Genomic DNA, 24,719 nt, shown 5'->3' on the forward strand with positions numbered 1-24,719 from the left:
GGGGGAGGGACATTCAAGGCCACAGCAACATGTCACCACACCTGATTGGCTTGTTTTATTGAAGAAGGCGTGGAGTTAACAATGTGAAGACAGCTGGGGCCCCAAGTTGGGAAGAACACCCTCCCCTCCCCATATATGCCCACTGCCCCAAATAAAAAATAACTAACTATGGGGAGCAGCCGAGACAGCGACTGAGGGGGCAGGGGAAGGAGACACGGAACCCAAGGACAGCAGTGAGAGACCATGCGAGTGCTCAGAGGGCCCAAGGCAGCGGCTGTATGAGTCTGTGTCTTCCACGTAGGCAGGTATAAATATAAAGATGGGCTGTCTTCCTCCCTCTCCCCCTGCACCATGCTGCTTGCTGCCATCCCAGCTCGTCTTTCCACGAGGGTGAAGGGAAGAGATGAGCAAGTCATCACCGAATTGCAATCAGACCCACATCCATGAGCTTCTGGATCTTCTGCGCTATTACGGGATTCTTTAAGTGTCTAAAGAGGAAAAAGAAAGTGGCTTTGAAGTGATTCTTGACCCTGAAAAGGCTTCCTCACTCTCAGAGCAAGCTCTAATTCACAGCCCTGAGATGGCACCGCCAGCCAGGAGAGGGCCCACTGTGCATCTGGACGGCTCTAAGCCAAGACCTTTCTCCAGGTTAACTGATCTTTCCAATCGACTGCTTGAGCCATCAGGACGACGGGCAGACGAGGCCCCTCCTTTACCTTGCCACCCTCTCCAGTAATTCTGAGGACGATTTCCACAATTCCTCCTACACAGACCACACCGTGCCCATGCACATCCTGCAGAGCCGGCCATTTCCGCAGTTTGGCTTACTCGCTGAGTGCCTGGGGGTCCTTCTGCATCTGTTCCAGGATGAGCCGCATGGCTGGGTCACTCATTATCTGCTGTACCTCAGGGTCGGCCATGGCCCGTCGCTTCACATCCTCGGGGCTGTCGTGCCGATTGTACTGAGCTACCATACAGCGCTGATGACCATCTGCAGCCTCCTGTATTCCAGAAGACAAAGGGGAGGGCATCGCCATTACCTGGCTACCTGCTATGACAGGTCCAAGACAGCAGAGATCACTGAGGAGGGACAGGGAAGGAGAACCTGAGGCCAGAGCCAGTGAGCAAACAGAAAAGACCCAATGGCCAGCGGCAGCCCACCTTACAGCTGGAGTCCAGTTCCAGTGCCTTCTGGTACACATCCATGGCTTTTGTGTAGTCCTTCATGGCTTCCAGGGCAGCTGCTTTCCGTGTGTAACCCTTGACTTCAGACAAACAAGAGGTGAGGCACGACCTCCAATGGCCTCCAAGGCACCAGGCCTCCCCCACACAGACTCCCCTCACATGATGCAAAATGCTACGGGCCCCAAGCCCTTGCCCTTTCTTTCTCCTCAGTCTTTTGATCAAACCCAGGGAGAGAAGAGGGAGAAAAGCACTTACTGAAAGTTGGCTCCAGCTGGATACATTCCTCACAGTCCTAGAAAGAAGCAGTAGAGGGAATAGGCTTTCTCTCATGGCTCACTCAGGCCAGCGATCACAGAGGCCGTGCGTGGCTTTTGCCCCTGCCATTCCTGCTTGTCTTGGTCCCTGGGTTACTTAAGAGGTGAAGCAGGACAGGAGAAAGCTGGGCGACAGCACCAGGAGAGACCACTCCAGATTACCAGCCCACACAAAATGACGGCTGGACTCTACACAAGGCTGATGTAATGAAAAGCAAACGAGGTATCCGACCTAGTTCTATAGAGAATATAACAACCCCCTTAAGTGCTGAGATTTGATACTTGTTCAAAACTCAAAGACGTATATTTAAAAAAATTTTTTAGTTGTAGTTGGACACATGCCTTTATTTTATTATCTTTATATGGTGCTGAGGATCAAACCCAGCACCTCAAATGTACCAGGTGAGTGCTCCACCGCTGAGCCCCAGTCCCAGCCCCAGCCCACAAAGACATTTTTTTTTTTTGAAGAGAGTTTTTTTATTTTTTAGTTTTTGGTGGACACAATGTCTTTATTTTATCTTTTTAAATATTTTATGGTGTAGATAGACACAAAGCCTTTATGTATTTTTATGTGTGCTGAGGATCGAACCCAGTGCCTCACACATGCTAGGCAAGAGCTCAACCACTGAGCCACAACTGCAGCCCCAACCTCAGTCTCTTGATCAGCTGGGAATACTGGAATGTGCCACCATGCCTGGCCTCATTCTTTTTCACAAATGGTTGAGCAAGTGACAATATTTAGATGGAGAATACATGAGACTTCACATTATATTCTTCTGTTTAAATATGTTCAAAATAAAAAATTATGCCAGGTATGGTGCCACATGTCTGTAACCCCAGGTACACAGGGGGACCCCAGATTCAAGGCCACCCTGGGAAATTTAGTGAGACCCTATCTCAAAACGAAAAACAAAAACAGAGTGACTCGTAGTCAGAATGACATGGAACAACTTCTCCGGTGTCAAAGACAACACACTTGATATGACTGACAACTGCACACCTACCTACAGCTAAACTGAACATCAAAAAATTGAGGGAAAGCGGGCACAGCCAGGTAGAAAACAATACGGTGCTCCTCAACAAATGAACCCAGAGGACACTGTGCTAAGTGGAAGAAGCCGGTTACAAAAGGACAAATCATGTGTGATCCACTGATAGGTGTCTAAAGTAGTCATGATGAATATTAAAAAGAACCGCGGTGACCAGGGGGAAATTTCGGCTTACGAGATGAAAATGCCCTGGGAATGAACTTCATGCTGCTGACCTGCACCTGAGCTGGTTAAAAGGGGCTGGGGCCCTTTTTATAACTCAGCAGCAGAGCACTTGCTTAGTACGTGCAAGGTTCAGGGTATGATTTCCAGCACCCCGAGACACACACAGACACACACACACAGACACACACACACACAGCGATGGATAATGGAAAGCAACAAGTACCAGGGTTCTCAAGGAAGGTGGTGAGAACACCCTCTCAAGTACTCCCACCCACTAACACCAAGTGCCAGTACTGGGCAAACACAGGCCCCATGATTTATACTCATAAGTACTGCCACCGAAAATCTGGAATCAAAAAACATCAACCTGTTGATGGAAGGAAACAAGGAGATGGATCCCATTCCTCCTGCAAAGGTTCACAGGAGCAGCAGCCTGCCTCTCAGACCCACCTTGAGTGCCAGCTGAAACTCCAGGAGTTTGGTGTAGCAGGCAGCTCGATTACTGTACAGTTTGGCATCTCGTGGATTCCGTTTAATGGCTTCTGTATAGTGCTTCATGGCCTGGGGATAGTCCCCTGGATAAGGAAAATAGACTTTTGAAACAAGCAGTAAGCCACCCTCTGCCTCTAGGTTCCCGAGTCAGGAGCAGGACACCCCCCACGTCATCCACCACAAACACTGTGTGGGTACCTTTCTGAAAACACTCATTGCCCTTGTTCTTCTCCTCTAATGCCAGGTCGGGGTTGATGTAGGCCAGTCGCTCTTGCTCCTTCAGGATTTTCTCTGCCTAAGAAAAAAGATCCTTGGAATGAATAGTAAGTCAAACTCCCATGACTATCTAAACACTAGGCTAAGTGTTTGGGATTTTAATTTTTAGAGTTCTGCTGGCAACATTTAATTTTTGTTTTAGGAACTTTACAATCCTGGGCTGGGGATGTAGCTCAGCAGTAGTGTGTGGGTTTAGCATGCTTGAGGCCCTGGGCTCAATTCCCAGCACCGTAAGAAATATTTTACATTCCTCATTATCAAGGCACATAATAAAACAATGAATGGTACTGATGTACACCTCATTAAAAAAATATGCCCAACAAGAAAATGATAATGATAAATGATATGATAACGATAAAATATCTGAACAGCATTTTTTTTTTTTTTTGAGTTGGGGTCTTGCTATGTTGCTCAGGCTGGCCTTGAACTCCTGGGTTCAAGTCATCCTCCTGTCTCTGCTTCTAAGTAGCTGGGACTACAGGCATATGCCCTCAGACCTGGCCTGACCAATCTTTTTGTGAATAAAACTACCCTCTTATGTTAATTATGACAAATAGTGTCAATATAGATTGTTAAATTATAATAAAAACCATAACAGTTATTCCACTGACCCTCAAATGTTTGCTATATATCCTCAGACCCTCCAACCCTCCTCCCATGCGAGGATTTTTTTTTTTGGTGGGGGGGATGTCCTGGGGATTGAACCCAGGGGTGCTTTACCACTGAGCTACATCCCCAACCCTTTTTTAAAAATTTGAGACAGGGTCTTGAGCTAAATTACTGAAGGTCTCACTAAACTGTTGACGATGGCCTCAAACTTACAGGATGTCAATATTAAGTGAAAAGGCCAGTATCATGTAAAATGACCAGAGTTGCTGCTACTTAAAAACATTTAAGGTGATAGCAATGACACTCAACTGTTAAGAAAATCCACAGGGCTGGGGGATGCAGCTCAGTGGTAGAGGATTAACTTGTACAAGATCCTGGGTTCCATCCCCCACACAAAAACACAACAATCCCCATTCCTTTCCAACTCACCTGCTGGCATTTCTTGAGCACATCTGGGGTTCGGTGCTCTGCCAGTGACTTGTTGTAGAAATGGATAGCGTCCTTGTACGCTTCCTCTTTGAAGTAGGAGTTACCAATTCGAGCATAAGCTCTAGTTAAGATGAAAGAGAGAAAAGTATTTGCTGAGGGCAGAGCCAGAGATGAGGTGAGCCCCTGCAGGGAAAATACGCTTACAACTAGGAAAAAGACCTACATTACTGCCTTGGCACTGTGCCCTTGCAACACCTTGTCCTGGATCCTGTGACCACCTTTTCAGCCCACGCCCCCTTTAAAAAGTATTTTTAGTTGTAGATAGACACAATACCTTTCTTTATTTTTATGTGGTGCTGAGGATCGAACTCAGGACCTGTGCGTGCGAGGCAAGCATCCTTCCAAGTGAGCTATATCCCCAGACCCTCCAGCCCCTTCTTAATGTGATACATTCAGGGCCAGCAACCCTCCTCCCATGCGAGGATATTTAAGCCTGGACAGCAAACCCTTCACACTACTTGAGGTGCTCCAGAAGGTCAAGCATACTTGGCAATCTGTCGATAGTCTTCTCGGTTCTCTCTCCCCACCTCGATGGCCTTCTCACAAAGCTCCCGGCATTTATTGTAGTCGCCCTTTTCAAAGTATACCGCTGCCAAGCAGGGTGGTGAAAAGAGTCAGTCCTTGCCTCTTCCCTGAAAAAAGCCCACAAACTCTCTTGCCCTGGCTTCTGGGCCTCACCTGCTTGATTGGTAATGTAAGTCATGTTGGTGGGGTCCAGCTCCTTGGCCCTGTCATAGTGCTTCAGGGCTGAGTCAAAGTCTTTCTTCTTGTAGGCATCATTCCCCAGTTCTTTTTCTTTCAGTGCCTAGATGGGGGGTTTCGGAGAAGTAAGTGCTTAGCCAATACAACTCAGAAGACCAAGGGGCGAGTCTATCACCTGCTATGGGTACTGAGATGGCATGTATAAGCAACACGTCTAAGGAACTGAGTTCTCCGTAACAAAGGTCTCGTCTTCAAATGGCTACAGGTGTGTAATCACATATTTACCATCAAGATTAAAATTTATCTTTGCTTCCCTCGACACTCTGCATTTTCCACCTACTCTCCTGACTCTTTCAGAAAGGAGAGGGCTTCAAGGTAGAGGAATTCCCTCAACTCAAAGCAATGGCAAAGACAGTAAAATTTTGTGCCATGTTTTGCTGAGAGGTAGCCATAAGGCTGGTTCCTGTCACGTGGCTGTTTCCAGGTCATAGCTGTCAGCAGAGGGGTGGTGTTGAAAGGACCAGGGGAAGGGGCCAGGGAGGCAGGAGGAGACTTCAGCACAGCTTACTACCACCCACACTGAGGGCCCTTTTCCAGCTGAAACACTGTGAGCAACCAACGCTTACCCATTTAAAGGTGCTAAATTTGGCAACAATCTGCCGTTACAAGAAGGGAAATAAAATTGTTCAGACACATGCCTCCTGCTCAAAGAGTGTTGCTAAGTGGACAAACTTTCAATCACAAACTATTTCCAACCAGGAGACAGCAAGCCTAAGGACTGATGTAGACAGCATTCTTCTGGACCATGCCAGGGACTTGGATCCTCAACTTTACTGTCCTGTTTTGCCCAGTTCTTCAGATGGCAGCAGTGTGTGGCAGCTGTGTTAACTACAGGGGACATGCCACACCAAGACGCTTCAAAATACACGATTACTAGGAAATCTCTTGTGAAGCTCATCTTTTGTCTTTGCCTTTTTTTTTGTGTGTGTGTGTGTTACCAAAGACTGAACTCAGGGGCACTTGACCACTGAACCACATTCCCAGCCTATTTTGTATCTTATTCAGAGATAAGAGTCTCACTGAGTTGCTTAGCACCTCGCTGTTGCTGAGGCTGGCTTTGAACTCGTGATCCTCCTGCCTCAGCTTCCTGAGCCACGGGGATTACAGGTGTGAAAACCCATGCCTGGGATACACAGGCAGTGTAAACACCGAGCCAGGCTGCTGTGTTTTTATATGCAACTTTTCCTTTTCTTTGAGACAAGGCCTTGCTATGTTGCCCAGGTGGTCCTCAAACTCTCAGGCTCAAGTGTTTCTCCTTTCTCAGCCTCCTGAGTAGCTACCAATAATAAACTTAGCACATACCAAGCTCTCAAAAAAATTAGAGCTATCCATTGTCATTGTTGCCATTCAGCGTACATGCTTCTAGGTGATTTGTTTGTTTATAAATGCATGACAGTGAGGAAAAAAGAAAAATGAGACCTGCTTCTTATTCTCTGGGAGATCTTCTTCCATTGGCTCTGGCTTGGTTTCCTTTTTGGGGGGAGGTGGAGGCGGGGGTGTCGCAGCCTCTTCTTCCTCATCCATGCTGCCCAGATCAACCCCAATGAGGACACTGAGAGTGGTTATGATCCGGGGATCTTGTAGTTTCCTAGTATTGATTTTTTAAAAGAAGAAAAATAGCCATTATTCCTCTCCACGACTGACCCTAAACCCCATTACAAACAGGTTCCTGTATACTAAAGCTTCTCACCCATCAATGGATGACTGGATTCTACTCTACTCACAAGTCATAAAGGGAAAATACTTAACCCTTCAAAACTCTAAAATGAAGTTGCAAAAATCAGAAGTGTTACTTGAGGTCAGCAGACACAGAGAAATAAGTTACTGTAGACAGAACTCACTATCAGGCTGGGATAAGGCTCAGTTGGTAGAGTGCTTGCCTTGCATGAGCATGCACAAGGCCGTGGGTTCCATCCCCAGCACAAACAAAAAGAAGAAACTCACTATCTGACCTCATGGGCCAGGGGTTCAGATACTGACAGATTTCAGTACAAGATCTATAAGCGATCTCCAAACCAGGTGCTCCTCTCAACCCTGATGAGAGGGTTTTCAACAGGGACAGCAGGACTGTTTTTGGAAAGGGTGGGATTGGTACTAGGTCAGAATCCTAGGAGAGGACAGGGGGTGTCGCTCAGTGGTGGAGCAGTGCTTGCCTAACATGCACAAGGCCATGGGTTTGATCCCTAGCACTGCTAAAGGGAAAAAAAATTTTGGGGGGGTAAAATTTAAATTTAAAAAAAAATTTTTTTAATTGAAAAAATCTAGGAGCAAGAAAGAAATCTTGCAGATTCAAAGCAAGATTGAGATGACATAATACATGCTCCTCTGAACCCTCTCTTACATATACACAAATAAACAAACCCCTGCCACTCAGTAGAGAAAAAGCAAACGCAGAAACTCTGCAGTCTGGACCAGGGAACCCTCTGCCATAGTTCCCTTCTAGACCTGATGTGCTGCCTCTACTTACATGGCCAAGTCTGACGGTTTGTTTCGTAGCTGCTCTATCAGTTCCCGGTAGGTAGGATCACTAAGCAGTGCCCTTGTCCTGGGATCACTCTCCAACTTCTGATACAGATTAGGCATGTTGAAAGGGTTCATGAATTTCCTCTCTGTTTGAATAAAGGAAGAGTACACATTATGGTTGGATATGAGGTGTCCCCAAAAGCGCCTGTGTTAATGCTGGGGACACACATATACATGTCCTGGAAGGACTGTTCTTCCCCTTGGCTCTCTCGCCCAAACCCGGCTGCCATGCATGGAGCTCTTCTGCCCCATCTTGAACCTACAGCAATGTAGTCAGTGCACCATGGACTGAACCTCTGAGAGCAGGAGGCAAAATAAACTTTTCCTCCTAAGTTGTTCTGATCAGGTATTTTGGTCCCAGCACAACAAATCTAACAGTGCATCACTATGAAATCTGTTCATTTTAATTACTGTGCCCTCATGATCAATCCCATTTAAAAAATACACAGTGGTATCTACCTGCCAACCGGGCCTCCATATTCTGTAAACCCTCTTTGAGCTGAGGGTTATTGGCTTCGTGTTTTAAACCTTCCTCATAGGTTCGCTTGGCTTCTTCAAATCGGTTTAAGAATTCAAGAGCTGCTGCTTTTCGTGAATAACCCTTCAACCCAAGAAAAAGGATGCAAAAATTTTTAAAAAGAACAGCATAAATCCAAAAACTCAAAAAACCTGTTCTGCATTTTATGAACCAAAATATATCCACACGAATGCCATTAAGAAAAAAAGGACAACACAACAACAACAACAACAACTGATCTTTAAGAATTTTCATGGGCTGGGGATGTGGCTCAAGTGGTAGTGTGCCCGCCTGGCATGCGCGAGGCACTGGGTTCGATCCTCAACACCACATAAAAATATTGTGTCCACCTAAAAACTAAAAAATAAATAATAATAATAAAAAAAAAGAATTTTCATGCCCAATATCAACACTCACCCTCCCCACCTGGATCCGTCTAATGAGCAGGTGCTCTCAGTTTTGGGGGACATCCTTTTCATTCTCAGCAATACAACAACGCTCACAACTGATGTGAACTTAAATTTGGTGAAATACGGTATTACTTTCAGGGGCATATTCACGCAGAGAGGGGCTAGGTGGGTAACAAACATCACTTTTCTGGGACAGGCAACTAGGCCAAGCAGGAGGACCTGCCAATAAGTACTGCAGACCAGACTGAGAACCAAAAGCCATTTCTGGGAAAGAGCTAGAGTCCCAGCTCCCCCAGGTTTACCTTGCCCCAGTCAGGCTTCAGGTCAACGGTTTTGCAGCCATCCTCATAGGCTCTCTGGTAGTCCCCTTTCTTGGCATAGGCTGCAGATCGATTACTGTAGAGCACATGGTTCTGGGGATCTAACTTAATTGCTTCAGAGTAGCACTGGAGCGCGTCGTCGATGTTTCCAGCACTCAGGGCCTTGTTGCCCTTCTCCTTTAGCTCATTCACCTGAGGAGAAACAAAGCCTATAGTTTCTCTCCACAGTATGCTTAATCTGTCTCCAAGTTTTTAGATGACATTTTCCCCAGTTACCAGTACACAGATTACTTTATAGATTAGATGTGATCACTCATTTTCCACAACTTCGGGAGCCAGCAGTGGGTGGGTGGGGGCAGCAAGGCACAAGAAACCCATCTCTGCTCTCCAGTGGCTCTTGTGCAGACTGGTAAGAACCCCAGTCCCCCTTTCACTCAGAGATGTCAGAACCCTCCAGATCTTACCCACATGTTCCTACACTGGAAAACTAAACCTGAAGGCTAGGGATGTGGCTCAGTGGCAGAGCACTTGCCCAAGGGATTGGGTTTAATTCCCAGCATCACCAAAAACCAACCAACATACGCCAATTCATTTGTCACAGATTCCCAAAGAATCCAAAGGATAAACTGAGCACAGGCAGAAGCACTCCCCACAGGGAGAGATAATCAGGAAGGAATGTAGATTCATGCACACCACAGGCTTTAGGATGGCAAGGTTTCCTTTCCTCTAGAGCATCAAGATGCTCCTCAGAGCCAGGTGCCTGTAATCCCAGCAGCTCAGAGGCTGAGGCAGGAGGATCAAAAGCTCAAAGCCAGCCTCAGCAAAAGTGAGGTGCTAAGCAACTCAGTGAGACCCTGTCTCTAAATAAAATACAAAACAGGGCTGGGGAAGTGGCTCAGTGGTTGAGTGGCCCTGAGGTTTAATCCCAGTACCTGCCCCCTCCCCCAAGATGCTCCTCATGAGCTAGTGCAGTGGTGCAAGTCTATAATCTCAGGGACTTGGGAGGCTGAGGCCCTAAGCAACTTAGTGAGACCCTGTCTCAAAATAAAAAAAATCAAAAAGAAAAAAGTGCTAGTGATGTTGGTCAGTGGTTAAGTCCCTCTGGGTTCAATCCCTGTGTGTGTGTACAAATTCTCATAGCTCAGCTACCATCTCCATTTATCCACGTGGTAAAATGTCACCACATGGTAGATTAATTCTGATCCTAAATGAGTAAGCTGGTCCTCCAAAGGCTTGAATATTACTATAACACAAAGAGGCTAGAGAAAGTAAATTCCCTATCCTCCCAAATATTCAGAATCAGAATGCAAGGTAGAACACACCAAGGTGATTAAAAAGTGAAGGAAGGAGGCCCTGGCCTAACAGGGTCTTAATGAAAGGGTTTTTAAGAGGAGAATTATCCTATAAAAGGTCAGATGACCCACCATATATCCATAGCACCCTCCAAAGTAGAAACATAATCCGTGGGACTCCAGATCATTTGAGCTAATAAGGCAGTCTTTATACACCCAGGACCCAGTGTATTAATATTAAGAATAAATGAATTCTGGCCAGTCATGGTGGTATACATCTGTAATCCCAGCAGCTTGGGATATTGATGCAGGAAGATTTCAAGTACTCGCCAGCCATAGCAACTTAGTAAAACCCTATCTCAAAAAAATAAAAAGGGCTGGGGGATGTGGCTCAGTGGTAAAGTGGCCTCAGTAACCCATCCATCCCCTAAAGAATTCTGTTAAATTACTTTGAAATCTTGATGCACATCAATCAGGAACTTTCATCCATGGGAACCTCTCCCCAGCCCCAGTAGTGGGGATTCAAACTAGGAATCCAGGGTATTCCATCACTGAGCTACATCCCCAGCACTTTTGAGACAGGATGTCCATTAAGTGTCCCAGGCTGGCCCTGAACTTGCAATCCTGCCTCATCTTGCCAAGTGGCCAGGATTACAGGTGTGTGCCCATGCTACCATGCCTGGCCCCATCCCAAGAGATCTTAAAGGAGCAAGGGCAAAGTGCTAGGGATGTGGATTAGTGGTACAGTTCTTGCTTGGCTAGCATGGGTCCATGAGTGTGATTACCAACATTGCAAAAGCAAAACAAAACAACAAAAAAAATCAAAATACAATTCACAAGGGTAAAGAGGGAAAAGGCAGAGGAAAACAACCAAAATTTAGCAAACAAGGGATGAAAGTCGCAGAGTCCAGGATTGAGGTATGAAGCTGAAACTTCATAAGCTCCACTCAACTGGTGTGAAGAGGCAACTGAGAACTGGCATAGTGGCACAGGCCTATAATCGAAACTTGGTAGGCTGAAGCAGGAGAATACCAAGTTCAAAGCCAGCCTCAGCAACTTAAGTGAGATCCTTATAATTTAAAAAATTGGGGCAGGGAGAGAGACAGCTAAGGAACAGCTTTGTGAAGTTCTTGCCTACCTTCCAGAGGAGCATTTTTCAAACCCAATACTGACCTTCAGTGGGACAGGAAATCAGTTTTGTAGGTCATGACCAACATTTTGTATTTTTGGTGCTGGGGTGCTCTACCACTAAGCTACACTCCTAGCTCCTTTTTTATTTTGAACAGGGCCTCACTAAGTGGTGAACCTAGCCTCAAACTTGCCATCCTCCTGCTTTAGTTTCCTGAGTTGCTGGAATTACAGGTATGCTCCACCATGCCGGGCTCTTGACTAGCATTTTAAAAGAGCAAGTAAAACAGAAAATACAAACACAGTGTACATAATACTGTTTTATTACACATGTTATACAGGGGCTGAGAGTATAGACAGGTAAGTGGTAGAATGTACAAGTGTTTTGCATGCTCAAGGACCTGGGTTCAAACCTCAGAGCCAAAAAAAAAAAAAAAAAAAAACAATGCTGGCTGTGACCTACAAAACTGATTTCCTTTCCCACTGCAGGTCAGAACTAGACATGAAAAATACTTTTCAGCTGGGTGCGGTACCAAATGCCTGTAAGCCTAGCTACTCAGGAGACCAGAGGCAGAAGGATTGCAAGTTTGAGGTTAGACAAGAGATCCCCAGGACCACAAAAAGGAAAAAAAGGAAGAGTGAGTGAGCCAGGGATTGTGGAGCATGCCTATAATCCCAGCGACTCAGGAGGCTGAGGCAGAAGACTTACCATGTTCAAGGCCAGTCAGGATCAAAGTGAGACCCTAGCTCAAAAAATAAAGTGGTCCTGAGTTTGATCCCCAACACCACAAAAATAATCATGAAAAATTAAAGAAGAAGAAAAAGAAAAAAAGAAGAAGAAATACTTTTCTGTATTATAGAGACCAATTTTGAAAAGCTGCTGCCTACTATGCTGAAGGCCCTGGGTTCAATTCCTGGCACTGCCAAAAAACAAACCAACCAACCACATCGAGAGTTGCAAATCTGTATTGGGTCAAATGTAAAAAGTGTATCACTGTGAGGTGGCCTGGTGGCACACACCTGTCATCCCAGCAGGCGAGCAGGCTGAAGCAGGAGGATCACAAGTTCCAGGTTAGCTTCAGCAAACTTAGCAAGTCCCTATCTCAAAATAAAATAAAAAGACCTGAGGATGTAGCTCAGTGGTAAAAGCACCAATGGATTCCAATCACGAGTACCAAAAAAAAAAAAAAAAAAAGTGTATTTGATCACTTAAATTTGTCCCTCTTGAGGGCTGGAGTTGTGGCTCAGAAGTAGATCACTCGTTTAACATGGGTGAGGCACTGGGTTTGATCCTCAGCATCACATAAAGTAAAATAAAGACACTGTGTCCACCTATACTAAAAAATAAATATCTTAAAAAAAAATTGTCCATCTTGAATATTTCTCAAAATTGAAACATGGCTCTCACAGATTAAAATGAAAACAAGCCTGTGTGGTAGTGTGCACCGTGGTCCCAGCTACTGGGGAGGCCAAGAGGCATGAGGTTCTCCAGAGCATGCGAATGTGGGCCCAGCTTTGCAACATAGTATGACCCTCATCTCCTAAAAATAAACAAATTAATAAACTGTAAATGCAGATGCTTATTTAGGGAGGGGGGGAAGGAGAGTCATTTGTGTATTCCTCATGTAAGTTTGCAGCTCTGAGTTTAGTCAATCACAGCTTACCTGTGCGTACGTATCCTTCTACAATGCTGGTGTGTTTTTTAAGAAAACTATTTTGGGTTTAGGATGCAGCTCAGTGACAGAGCACACACTGCATGCTCAAGGCCCTGGATTCAATCCACCGATCCCCTAACCAAAATATTTTGTTAAGAGCAACTGCCTTTCTTATTCTTGTCACACACCACAAACCCTTTTGATTATGAAAGGATAAAAAGTTTATTATTCTCTAAATTTCCACTTATTAATTTAACAAGGAAGCTCCAGCTTTCACTACAGGAGCTGCAGCTACACCACACTAAAGATTCAGTTTTGTAGCTTTTTTGCAAAAAGAGTGAGCTGTTCTGACTTTTTCCAGATAAATCACTACAGCTCAAAAACGGTTTCCTATGCAAAAAAAAAAAACTCTCCAGACCTCTCAGCTGTAAGTCACGGTGGACTTAACCAAGTTACAGAAAGCAAGAGCAGCAGCTTCAACTCGGCCCCCCAAATGCTGCGCAGAAGCAAGTTAACTTCTGTTTGCTCACTAGGTCTATAGCTACTAATTCCTGTGTAATCAGAAACCGACTTTCCAGAGGTGTCAGTCCTCAGTCACCCTACAGTCACACAGACAAAAAGAGGGGGAGGGGCTGTGCACACATATGTAAAACACAGGTAGAGACAGAATTTCTCCCAAGGACTTTGCAACACCGCCACCCCCTGCATCAGGCAAAGTCTACTCAACTTTTCTACCCTGACCTTCCAAGATGCACAAAAGGAGCATTTCCCCAACTGGGTCCCAGGCTCCGGAGTGCCCCGGCTACTCCCAGGGTACTGCGGTTCCCGCTCCCTGGATTTTCCAACTTCATCGTGGCCAAGTTGCTGGGTGGCTCCTCCATCGGCAGGCTCTGGCCTCCAAGATCGAGACCTCCCCGGTGTCAAATAAGGCCCCTCGCCGACCTCCAGCCTTCCAGTGAGGCCGGCGCCATCCCCCTGCTTAGCCTGCAGCTACCTCTCTGGAGGCCCCCGGGGCTCGGCCGCGGCCCCTTTTCCCGCCGCGGGCCCGCCTCACGCCGAACCCCGGCCTCCTCCGGCCGTCCTCGCCGAGCCAGGAGGCGATGGTCGCTCCCCTGGTCGGGCCGCGCTGCAGACTCCCTCCCGCCCTGCGGCCGCGACTACGGCCCGCACGCCCTCGCCTCCCGCCGCAGCTGCACGCCCCGGCCCCGCGCCCGCCTCACCCCGCCCCTCCGCCGCGGCTTGGCCTCGGTCGGACGCCGAAAGGCACCAGGGCCTCAGCCCGCCCCTCCCCCTTCACCTGCTCCATAGCCTGGCCCGGAACCCCGTTGAATCGAATCCGAGCGCTCCGCGTTCCCGTCCGCTCCGCGTTCCCAACCGCACGCGCCGCCTTCTGGAACCTACTAGAAGCTGCCGGGACTCCGGCGCCCGCCCCCTCCTCGAGTACTCACTGGTCGAGCTCCTCTAGGAGGTTGTCTGTACTACTCTACTATTGGCTTGGAGTCCAGCCCATCATCTTTGCTTCCCTCTCGTTGGACATTGGAGAGTAATAGCTTCGACCCTGCCTCCTCCGCACATTGGGATTGGACTCTCCCCCAAAGCCCCGCCCATCGCAGGCTCTACGAATGGAGGGAGGAGCGGACTTCTGCGACACGGATTGGCGCTTTAGTCCGTCAATCGCGGACGAAGTGGCCGCGCCCATTGGTCCTGTTCTTTCTGGAAATTTCCACCTCTCTCATTGGGCTGCAGGACTCCAGGACGCGACCGTCTTCAGAATAAAAAAAAAAAAACTTCAGTTGGGCGGGGAGTTGTCAACTCTTTGCGCTGATAGGTTTAAATTGCTGCCCTGCAGAGGGCCTGCTTTAGCCCGGCTGGTGGTTGACTGGAGTCTGAGCCATGAGCACTGTCGCTGTGACTCGGGCGGCCGCGGGACCAGCCTCTAGGCCAGCTTCCTGCCTCACTCCGCCGAGAATTTGACCGACAGATCCCCTTCGCCCCTGTGCGTCGGGCTTGGGGTCCCAGCCTTCAGGGTGACCGTCGCGGCTGGTCTGGGAGAGCTTGGCTCTGGCCGATGGGTGCCTGCGCTGCCCAGCGCCCCGACCTCGGGCCCTGCATCCCAGCTGTTGGGTTGAAGGTTCAAAAAAAAGGCCGCGAGGCAGTGAAGGTGCTGGGCTTGGGCTGGACAGGCCCAGGCTCTCCCCGCGGCGCGGCTGGTCCTCTGGGTGGTCGCCGCGGAGCCGCACACCCTCTCTGAACCCTCGGGTGCAGGGTTTGGTAACGGAGGAGCGAGGGGGAGTCAACCTGCAGTGTTAGCCCGCGGGAAGCACAGACTGAAAGGGGGAAAGGAAACGGTCGAATGAGCTACTTACTTCACCTGTGGGCCAGGGCGGCCGGGTAGGGCCTTAAGCCCCAGCCCCAAATGTGGAAGCAAGGCAAGACACGCAAGAGCCTGGGGTGTGAAGGGATGGACCTGCTGATTAGGACGCTGCTTTTGCTCCCAAGGTGTGCTGTGGTTATTGGAGCAAAGCAGCCTCCTGATTTTGGGGTCGGGGAGTTGGATGAGACTCTTGGGCCCTGCTGTGTCCTCCTCCTACCCACTGTGGGTAGTGCCATCTCTCCCGAGGGTTTAAAGGGTCCCCGTTTGTCAATACTTGCTCCCCATCCCGCTGTGTTTCTTCTGTTCTCAGCAACCAAAATGACAGCAGATCTCATACGCGGTAATCTTCCCTCAAAACTCTTGGAGGCCTTGGGATGGGATTTAGGACCCACTAAGCAGGCCTGCTTTTCCCACCTTTCCCTCTCCTCTCCAGTACAGACTCTAGCCACAGCCCAGTCTCTGTTCTTGAACTAGTCTCTGTTCTTGAACTAGGCAGACTTCTTCACTCTGTCCCTCTGCTGGAGTAACTGCCCATCTCTCAGGCTGCCTGGCTATCAGAGTTCCTTGACAGCTGGTGCCCTTCAAGCACACTAACGTCCGTCCAGTATTTACCTCTTTTATAGCACTGTGGGCTGTGCAAATTAAATGAGTTTGTTATCAGCACTGCAGTCAGGTCAGCGAGGGCCTTGTGTCTGTTTTCCTTTATTTTGGGGTTCCTAATGTGTTGCGCAGTACCTGGCACATAGTAGGCATTCACTAATTCATCAAATAGTATCAAACACCCTATTAGGTGTTGAGGGTAATTGTAAGCACTGGGTAAAAACAGTATGAGTGAAAACGCAAAAATCGCTTTTGGGTCGCTGTGGTGCATGCTTGTAATTCCAGTAACTCCAGAGACTGAGGCAGGGGAATCAAAGAATTTAAGGCCAGCCTCAGCAGGTTTGAGGCCAGCCTGGACAACTTAGCCCAACCCTGTGTCTCACCAAAAAATGAAAAGGACTGGGGATGTAGCTCAGTGGTAAAGCACCATTTGGTTCAATACCCAGTACAAGGTGGTGGGGTGGAAAAAAGAAAGAAAACAAGCTTCTTTTGTGAAAAGGAAACTTAGAACTAAAAAAGGAGATGTGGGGGGGGGGGCGGCTCGGGTTGTGGCTCAGTGGTAGAGTGCTCACCTAGAATGCTTGAGGCACTGAGTCCGATCCTCAGCACCACATAAATGTAAAATAAAGATATTGTGTCCACTTAAAACTGAAAAAAAAAATAAATATTAAAAAAAGGAGATGTGGGGCTTTAGAAGGTGGGCAACTGGGGCCCCCTGAAACTTAAGCTCCTTCACTATCATGATAAATTTACTTTGGAACACTAAAAAATGTGAGCTCTTATAATTTCCACCTACTCAGGCTTTTTCTAACCTCTTGGTGAACTTGGAGCCCTCCCAAGAGGGACAGGGAGGCAGCCACATGGGATGGCCAGTGTCCCCTTTCCTTAGCCCAGGTCTCTGGAACACGGGAGTTTCACTGCAGAAGGCATCCTGGCCTGTGCATCACATGACAGTCCCTGAGTGACTCATGCTGCTATTTCAGTGCCTCTGCTCATCAGGGTGTGGAAAGGTCGAGGGCTGCATTTGGAGTCAGCTTGAGACCATAGTTCCTGAAGCGGGTGAGAGACTGAAGGGGTTAACCAGTGTGACCACTTTCCTGCAGAGCAAATTCCCAGTTTTAAAATTCTCTTATCAGAAAAAGTAAAATAGTTGAAATTCAGCATACTGGGGCATGGGGGTGAGGGATGGTTGCAGCTCGGGATTCTGGGATAACTTTTGTTGCTGGAGTGGGAATTTCAGATAACCCGGGCTTCCCTGTGAGAACAAGATTTCATTCTGGGGTAACTGCCCAACTCTAGAGAATACTTACGTTCCCCACTTAACTGAGTGATCCTAACTCCCAGGTCCTTTTTTTTTTTTCATTTTTGGTACCAGGGATTGAACCCAGGGGCTCTTAACCACTGAGCCACATCCCCAGACCTTTTTATATTTCTTTAAATTTTTTAATTGAACATACATTTATATTTTAAATATTTATTAGTTGTAGGTGGACACAATATCTTTTTTAAAATATTTATTCTTAAGCTCTAGGTGGACACAATATTTTTATGTGGTGCTGAAGATTGAACCTGGTGCCTTGTGCATGTAGGCGAGCACTCTACCACTGAGCCACAACCCCATGTTTCTTTACATTTTGAGACAGGGTCTTGCTAAATTGCTTAGGATCTCACTAAATTACTGAGGTAGGCTTTGAACTCATGATCCTCCTTCCTCAGCCTCCCAAGCTGTGCCTCTGCGCCCCACATCCCAGGTCTTTGCTAAGACTGAGTTCTGATTAGTGGGGAAAGTTGGGGGTGGTGGCGGATAAAGTATGGGGAAAAAGTTCTATTCAGTGTAGTGAATTTGTACAGAGGGCCAGGCACCATGCCAGATACTCCAAGGACTAAAGTGATGGTAATTATTATCTGATTATTATTAATCAGACAGCACCAGAGCCCAGTCCAGGACCTCACTCTCCATACTCCCTCCCTGGGTGATCTCCGCCAGTCTCGTGGCTATAAATACCATCTCTGATGACTCCCATAATTCTAGCTTCAGCCTGGAGCACGCTCCCAAGTTCCAGGCTTGTCTCTCCAGCTTGGCATCAACCCTGGGATGACAAGTGGACTTCTCCACTTGTTCAAATTTGGTTCCCAATACTCTCTCCCGACCTGTTCTTCCCTTGACTCCCCCTCATGATGGCACCCTGGCCTTCTGGTGCTTCCGTCTGAAAACCACGAAGGCATGTGTGACTCTCCTCATTCACACCCACATCCTCCCAGCAAATTCTGTCAGCAGGTTCAAACCCCTCTGTTCCCCATCAGCCATCCTGACCTCTGACTGGGAAGGAGCGAGGAGTGTTGGCTTCCTGAGCTGGTGGCCAGAGTCAGAGGAGAAGCTTTGTCAGATACTCTGCAAGGGCCCCCTTGCCTCGGCACCCAGGTCATGTCCTGTGTGAGGTTGGGAGTGGATGAGGGGTGGGAGAGGAGCTTCTGTCCTTCAGGGTACCACTGAGGCAAGTCTACTGGGGGCCTCTACATCAGCCCTGATAGACGGGGGACTAGAACCCCTCATGGGGCTAGGGAATCACATGATCTTCCAACTTGGGGCCACCTGTTTGGGGATGCAACCCCAGTTTTTTGGTATGAAGTTTCCCGGTGCAGGTTGGAGGCCTAGAGTCACAGTAGGGGGATCCCAAGGTGGTGGTTCTTAAGCAGGACAGTTACGGGCTTAGCCGACACTCGGCACTGTCTGGAGACATTGCTGTTCATTTATCTTTTAAGTTATTCTTTTGGGGGGATAGATCTTATATGTCACCCAGGCTGGTCTCCAACTCTTGGGTTCAAGCAATCCTCCTGCCTCAGCTTCCTGAGGAGCTGGGACCACAGGCATGTAACATGCCCAACATGGAGACACTTCTGGTTGGTGGTATGTGTCTGAGCTAGTGACCAAGGATGCAGCACATAGCCCAGGAGGGCTCCCTATAATTATTTGGTCTCAAATGTTAATAGGATTGAGAAATGTAAAAAAGTCACCTTTCTTTTCTTTTCTTTTCTTTTTTTTTTGTCCTGGGGATTGAACCCAGTGACATTACTGAGCCCTTTTTATTTTCAGACCCAGTCTTGCTGAGTTGCTGAGGCTGGCCTCAAACTTGCCCTTCTCCTGCCCCAGCCTCCTGAATCACTGGGGTCACAGGTGTGCGCCACCATGCTCACTTTGGGACACTCACTCTTGACTGCCCTGCGGCCACCAGGATGTTCCACGTAGAGAGCCAGGGTTTCTGCCATCCCAGCCCAGGATGCAAGTTCCTTAGACACCCAGCTCAGCCTGACCTCGAATGAATCGCACTGAGTGACTCTTGCAGAGGTCACAGGAAGCTGAAGAGTCACCTAGCTGAACCCTGACCAAACCCAAATAACAAAGCACAACTACATGGCTACTATTTCCATCCATGATGGCAAGACAGCAAGGTAGTGGAGGGCTGTCCCACAGGAGCAGGCAACCAGCAAAGTCACCTCTAAGGACTTTTTTTCTGTACTTAGATGTTCCCATGCCCCCTTGCGGGCTCCATCTCCCACTGTTCAGCTCTGCCTCGGACTGATCTCTAATGCTACCAGTGCCAGTCTTCCTCAAAGTCCATTCCCACCCAGCAGTCAGAGGCACCGCCTAAACCAGCTTCTCTGCTCCCTCCTCGCAACCCCAGTGAACTCAGCATCCAATCCCAGTCCCAGGTGGCATGTGGGTCTGCCTCCCTCTTAGGGACACCCCCTTCTCTCTGCTCCCGTATGCTTCAGCCATTCTGATTTTTCCTGCTCTGTCTGAAGTGACCTGGATGTGTGAATACTATTTGCCTGGGTCTCTCCCACTAGATGCTGGTTCCGTGAGGGCAGGAACCATGTTTCATTCAATTAAATAAAAATTGTAGGAGGCATTGTTTTGAACTAAGCTCCTGCACTGGGCCCCAGCAGAGCAGACTAAAAATTAAAATGGAGTCACTCGGGCTAAAGTTCCAGGTCACCAAACTGCAACTAAGCTGTTTATCTGACCTTCCAAGAAATCAGGATTAGAGAGAGAACAAATTCCCAGAAAGACAGGTTTCAACTGGCATAATAATGTTTCCCTTGACATAATCCTTACACACAAAAGATAAATTGATGTAATCTGAGCTAATTTTTCCATTATTCTCTCTCCCATCTCCACGTTGCTAGGAAGGTCACTGCAATGACCAACCCCTTTGCGTGTTTTTGTCTCTCCTCTCTTCAGCCCTTTTGTGTCTATAAAAAGGATCCCTCCTGCCTGGCTCACTAACTACTTATTCTGCTTTATGGAGTGAAGTATGGCTAATTCTAGAACTACTCAGGCATGGTGGTGCACATCTGTAATCCCAGTGACTCAGGAAGCTGAGGCAGGAGAATGGCAAATTTGAGACCAGAATGGGCAAGTTAGTGAGACCCTGTCTCAAAATAAAAAAATAAAAAAGGTCTGGGCTTTAGCTCAATGGTAGAGCATCCCTGGGTTCAATCCCCAGTGCCAAATCAAATCAAATCAAATCAAATAACAATAAAATAAAATAAAACGAGGAGTGGCTCCTGCCTATGGGCCATTGCTCGCTTGGGAGGCTGAGGCAGGAATTGAGCCCAGGAGTTCAAGGCCAGCCTGGGCAACACAATTAGAACCCCATCTCTTAAAAAATAAATAAATAAGTAAATAAAAGGCAACTTATTAAACTAGGGCTGGGTTAGCAAGGCCATGGGTTCCATCTCCAGAACCAAAAAAAAAAGGGGGGGGGTGGAGGGTGCGGGGGGAGCAACTTTATTTGGGGATCTCAGGAATTACACTCAGGAGACAGGGGTTCAGACAGCTGTGACTCAGTGTTCCTAGAAGGCAGGAAGAGAGGGAGCTTGTAGACTGAGCAGGAACAGGGCTGTGTGACCCACAGAAGATAAAGAACGCATAAACAGAACAGAAATGTCCGTAAACAGGAGTCGGTTGCCAGACCAGCAGCACACGCCTCTAATCTGGGCACCCAGGGCGCTGACACAGGAGAATTGCAAGTTTGGGGCCAGCCTGGGCAACTTATCGAGACTGTCTCAAAATAAATAGAAGGGCTGGGGATGTAGTTCAGTGGTAGCACCGCAAACAAAATAAAGGTCCAAGAGTCCATAACCTCTGGGCACAGGGTAATTTCCACCCTACTGAGGTGGTTCCAGATGCCTAAGGTCAAAGGGTGGAGGTGACCAAAGTTCACATTTCTGTCAGCAGCGGGAATTTCCTAATGGCTTCTTGACTTTTCCCAAAAGGCTCTTTTGACGTTTGTTACTTGATAATTTTCTCTTATTTTCACAAGCCCAACATGAGGCTTCTGGTCAGTGCCTAAGAAACGTTTGCTGAGTGAGCGAACGAAGTGACCGCCCTCCACTCCCCCACCGGCTCCCTCAGCCTCTCCCAGAAAGTTGACCTTCCCTCTGGACTTCTGCACTCCACATTCTGCTCATTCTTTTCTAGGTCGAATGATTCAGTCCCCCAGATCCCAATGTCCCAACCCTGCTGTCTCCTTCCCAACATCTGTGTGTGTGTGTGTGTGTGTGTGTGTGTCGGGTCCTGGATGGAGTCCAGGGAATCCAGTTCACATGGTAAGCAAGCACTCTCCCACTCAGACCCATCCTTAGCTTTAAATTTTTTGTTTTGTACCGGGGATTGAACTCAGGGGCACTCAACCACTGAGCCACATCCCCAGCCCTATTTTGTATTTTATTTAGAGACAGGGTCTCACTGAGTTGCTTAGTGCCTCACCATTGCTGAGGCTGGCTTTGAACTTGTGATCCTCCTGCCTCAGCCTCCGGAGCCCAGGGATTAAAGACATGGTGCACCACTGTGCCCAGCCCCTAGCCTTGAATTTTTATTTTGAGACTTGGTCTCACTAAATAGTCCAGGCTGACCTTGAAACTGGGATATTCCTGCCTCAGCCTCCCAAGCTTGTGCCACCACACCCAGCTAGTTTTGTAGACTTTTCTAGCAAATTGCTGACCCTAAGGGGGGGATCATGGGAATTTCCCCATCTATACCCAGTTGGTCAGAAGTGCAGGAGTTCCCGTCCTAGACTTGCTGCTAGCAGCTGATGTGGGGCCACCTCACGTGATGGAGCCCTTAACTTGTGGGATCTGATGTTACTTCCGGGTATCTAGTATCAGGATGCATTTGAATTGTATGATACCCAGTTGGTTTTGGAGAATGGGTCAGAATCTGACACCCAATTGGTGTCAGAAGTGCTGTGAATCAAAAACAGATCATAGTAGCTGTGGAACACTGTGTATGGCCAAACCCTATTTTTGGACACAAAAAATTATGCATGTAAATCTCCATGTTTTATTATATATGCATGGAAAAAAGTCTAGAAGGGTACACAGCCAACGGCTAAAGTAAGTACCTCTGTGGCTCCGGAATGGGGACACGTCTGCCAGGGCTGCCGTAACAAAGGACCATGGACCCAGGGGCTTCAAAACAGAAAGGATTTTCTCCCAGTTCTGGAAGCTAGAAGTTCAAGATCAAGGCATCAGCAGCTGTGGCTTCTTCCCAGGCCTCTCTCCTCGACTTACAGAGGTCTGCCTTCTTGCTGTGTCCTCGAGTGGTTTTTTTTCTCTGTGCCCTAGGATTCCTGGGGTCTCTTTGTATGCCCAACTTTCTTTTTCTCCTCTCATCTCTCTCTTTCTCTTTTTTTTCCTTCTTTCTGTGATACTGGGGATTGAAGCCAGGGGCACTCTACCACTGAGCTACATCCCCAGCCTTTTTAATACTGAGACGGGGTCTCCAGAAGTTACTCAGGCTGGCCTTGAACTTGTGATCCTCCTGCATCAATCTCCTGAGTAGCTGGGATGACAGGTGTGGCCACCGTGCCTGGCCAACTTTCCTCTTGTAAAAACACAGATCAGGATGGGTACGGTGGCGCACACCTGTCATCCCAGAGGCTGAGGCAGAAGGATCATGAGCTCAAAGCCAGCTTCAGCAACTCAGTGAGGCCCTAAACAACTCAGCAAGACCCTGCCTCTAACAAAGTATAAAAAAAGGCTAGGGAAGTGTTCAGTGGTCAAGTGCCCCAAGGTCCAATCCTCAGTACGAAAAAACAAAACAAAACAAAACAGCTCCCACTGATGGACTGCATTAGGGCTCACCCTCATCACTAGTAGCAAGTCCTGGACCCCTCGTACTTCTGACCAGCTCATTGTACATGGAGGGTTCCCATGACCCGTCCCTTGGGTTCAATTATTTGCTAGAGTGGCCCAGAGAGTGGGAAAGCATTTTAGTTACTATCATTGGGCCTCATTCCAACTGGATCATCTCTCTCTCTCTCTCTCTCTTTTTTTTTTCCTGGTGGTGCTAGGGATGGAACCCAGGGTCTCACACGTGCAAAGCAAATGTTCTACCTCTGGGCTATGCCCCTGGCCCTCACTTTTTATTTTATTTCTTTGTTATTCTATTTCTACATTGCTTAATTTCATTACAATAAATTATTATTTTAAAGGTTTTCATGCACTTTAAGCCAAATGTCCCCTGAGCATCCAGCTCCTTCCCAGGCCCTCTCTGAAGTCCAAGGGTAGTGACAGCCTCCCTCAGCCAGCTTCGGGAACTTCCGGCTCTGGCCTACCCAGGCCCCTCTGGGGAAGGCACTATGGGTTAAGAGCATCCTGGACCTGCCTGACCCTGTCTGGATCATAAGGCCTTTCCCAGGCACCTGAAATGATCCTCAGACCCACCCTGTGGGGAGTCAGATGGAGGAGGGGTGTCCTGCTGTCCTGGCTCCTAGTTTATAGCTGGAAGCTCTGGACATTTATCACCTTGTCACCTGTCTGTCCTTATGTACCTCTCAACATAATGACTATACAATATGGCCAATGAAACAGGCAGTAAAATGAAATGTAGGCAGGTGGTAAAGTAAAATAGGAAGAGACAGTTACAGCCTGGATGGGGTGGCATGCCAGGTTATCGTCACCCAGAGCAGACATCAGAGGACCCAGAGCAGGAGGCAAGGAAGCTCATCCACTAAATGAAGTAATAAAAGGCAGAAAGACAGTCGGCCTAAAATGGAGTGGGCTGACGGGTGACCGATTCAGGGCACAGTGATGCTTCGTACCCCAGCAGGAGGAGTTAGTGTGGACACATTCCCCTGGGTCCTGTTCTGGTTTTCAACTGCAGGTGGACCAGTACCAGGAAAGCCTCATTAGATGTGGTCCCCAACAGATGAGAGGCCATGTGGAACAGAACCGAGGGACTCAGGTGTCAGCTAGCGCCAACTGCCCGCTGCATGAGTGAGGCCATCTTGGACACCCCCATGAGATTGCGAGATGACTGTAGGCTGCAGGTGCAGGGGTGACCAAGGTGATACCAGGTGATGAACCATCCAGCTCATACCAGCCTAGATTGCTTAGAATGGTTGTTATTTTTTAAAACATTTTTTTATATTTTTAGGTGTAAATGGACACAATACAATGCCTTTATTTTTATGTGGTGCTGAGGATCTAACCCGGGTCCTGCCCGTGCTAGGTGAGCGCTCTACCGCTGCGCCACAATCTCAGCCCATGATT

At 47.9% G+C, this 24,719-nt stretch overlaps 1 protein-coding gene across 1 annotated transcript; it reads right to left on the bottom strand.

Annotated features, from left to right (window-relative positions):
- Window positions 1-32: 32 nt before the first annotated feature.
- Window positions 33-14,635, bottom strand: Stip1 (stress induced phosphoprotein 1). Its single transcript, XM_046445407.2, has 14 exons — window positions 14,484-14,635; window positions 9,094-9,303; window positions 8,324-8,465; window positions 7,809-7,950; window positions 6,761-6,929; window positions 5,258-5,384; window positions 5,066-5,168; window positions 4,520-4,640; window positions 3,404-3,500; window positions 3,164-3,288; window positions 1,441-1,477; window positions 1,162-1,265; window positions 829-1,001; window positions 33-488 (listed from the first exon to the last, which is right to left on the bottom strand). The coding sequence occupies exons 1-14, from the start codon at window positions 14,490-14,492 to the stop codon at window positions 416-418; spliced, it is 1,632 nt and encodes a 543-aa protein (XP_046301363.1). The 5' UTR covers window positions 14,493-14,635; the 3' UTR covers window positions 33-415.
- Window positions 14,636-24,719: the final 10,084 nt, after the last annotated feature.

Source organism: Marmota monax, unplaced genomic scaffold (genome assembly GCF_021218885.2).
Source record: "Marmota monax isolate L192 unplaced genomic scaffold, Marmota_monax_Labrador192_F-V1.1 WCK01_AAM20220418_F8-fsc00038, whole genome shotgun sequence".
Lineage (NCBI taxonomy): Eukaryota > Metazoa > Chordata > Mammalia > Rodentia > Sciuridae > Marmota > Marmota monax.

Coding starts and splice junctions, on each gene's coding strand:
- Stip1 (XM_046445407.2), bottom strand. Junction 5,385..6,760: donor TCCCAGAGAATAAGAAGCAG/GTCTCATTTTTC, acceptor CCCCCCATCTAG/GCACTGAAAGAAAAAGAACT. Junction 1,478..3,163: donor AGTTTCAGCTGGCACTCAAG/GTGGGTCTGAGA, acceptor GCTTCTTTCTAG/GACTGTGAGGAATGTATCCA.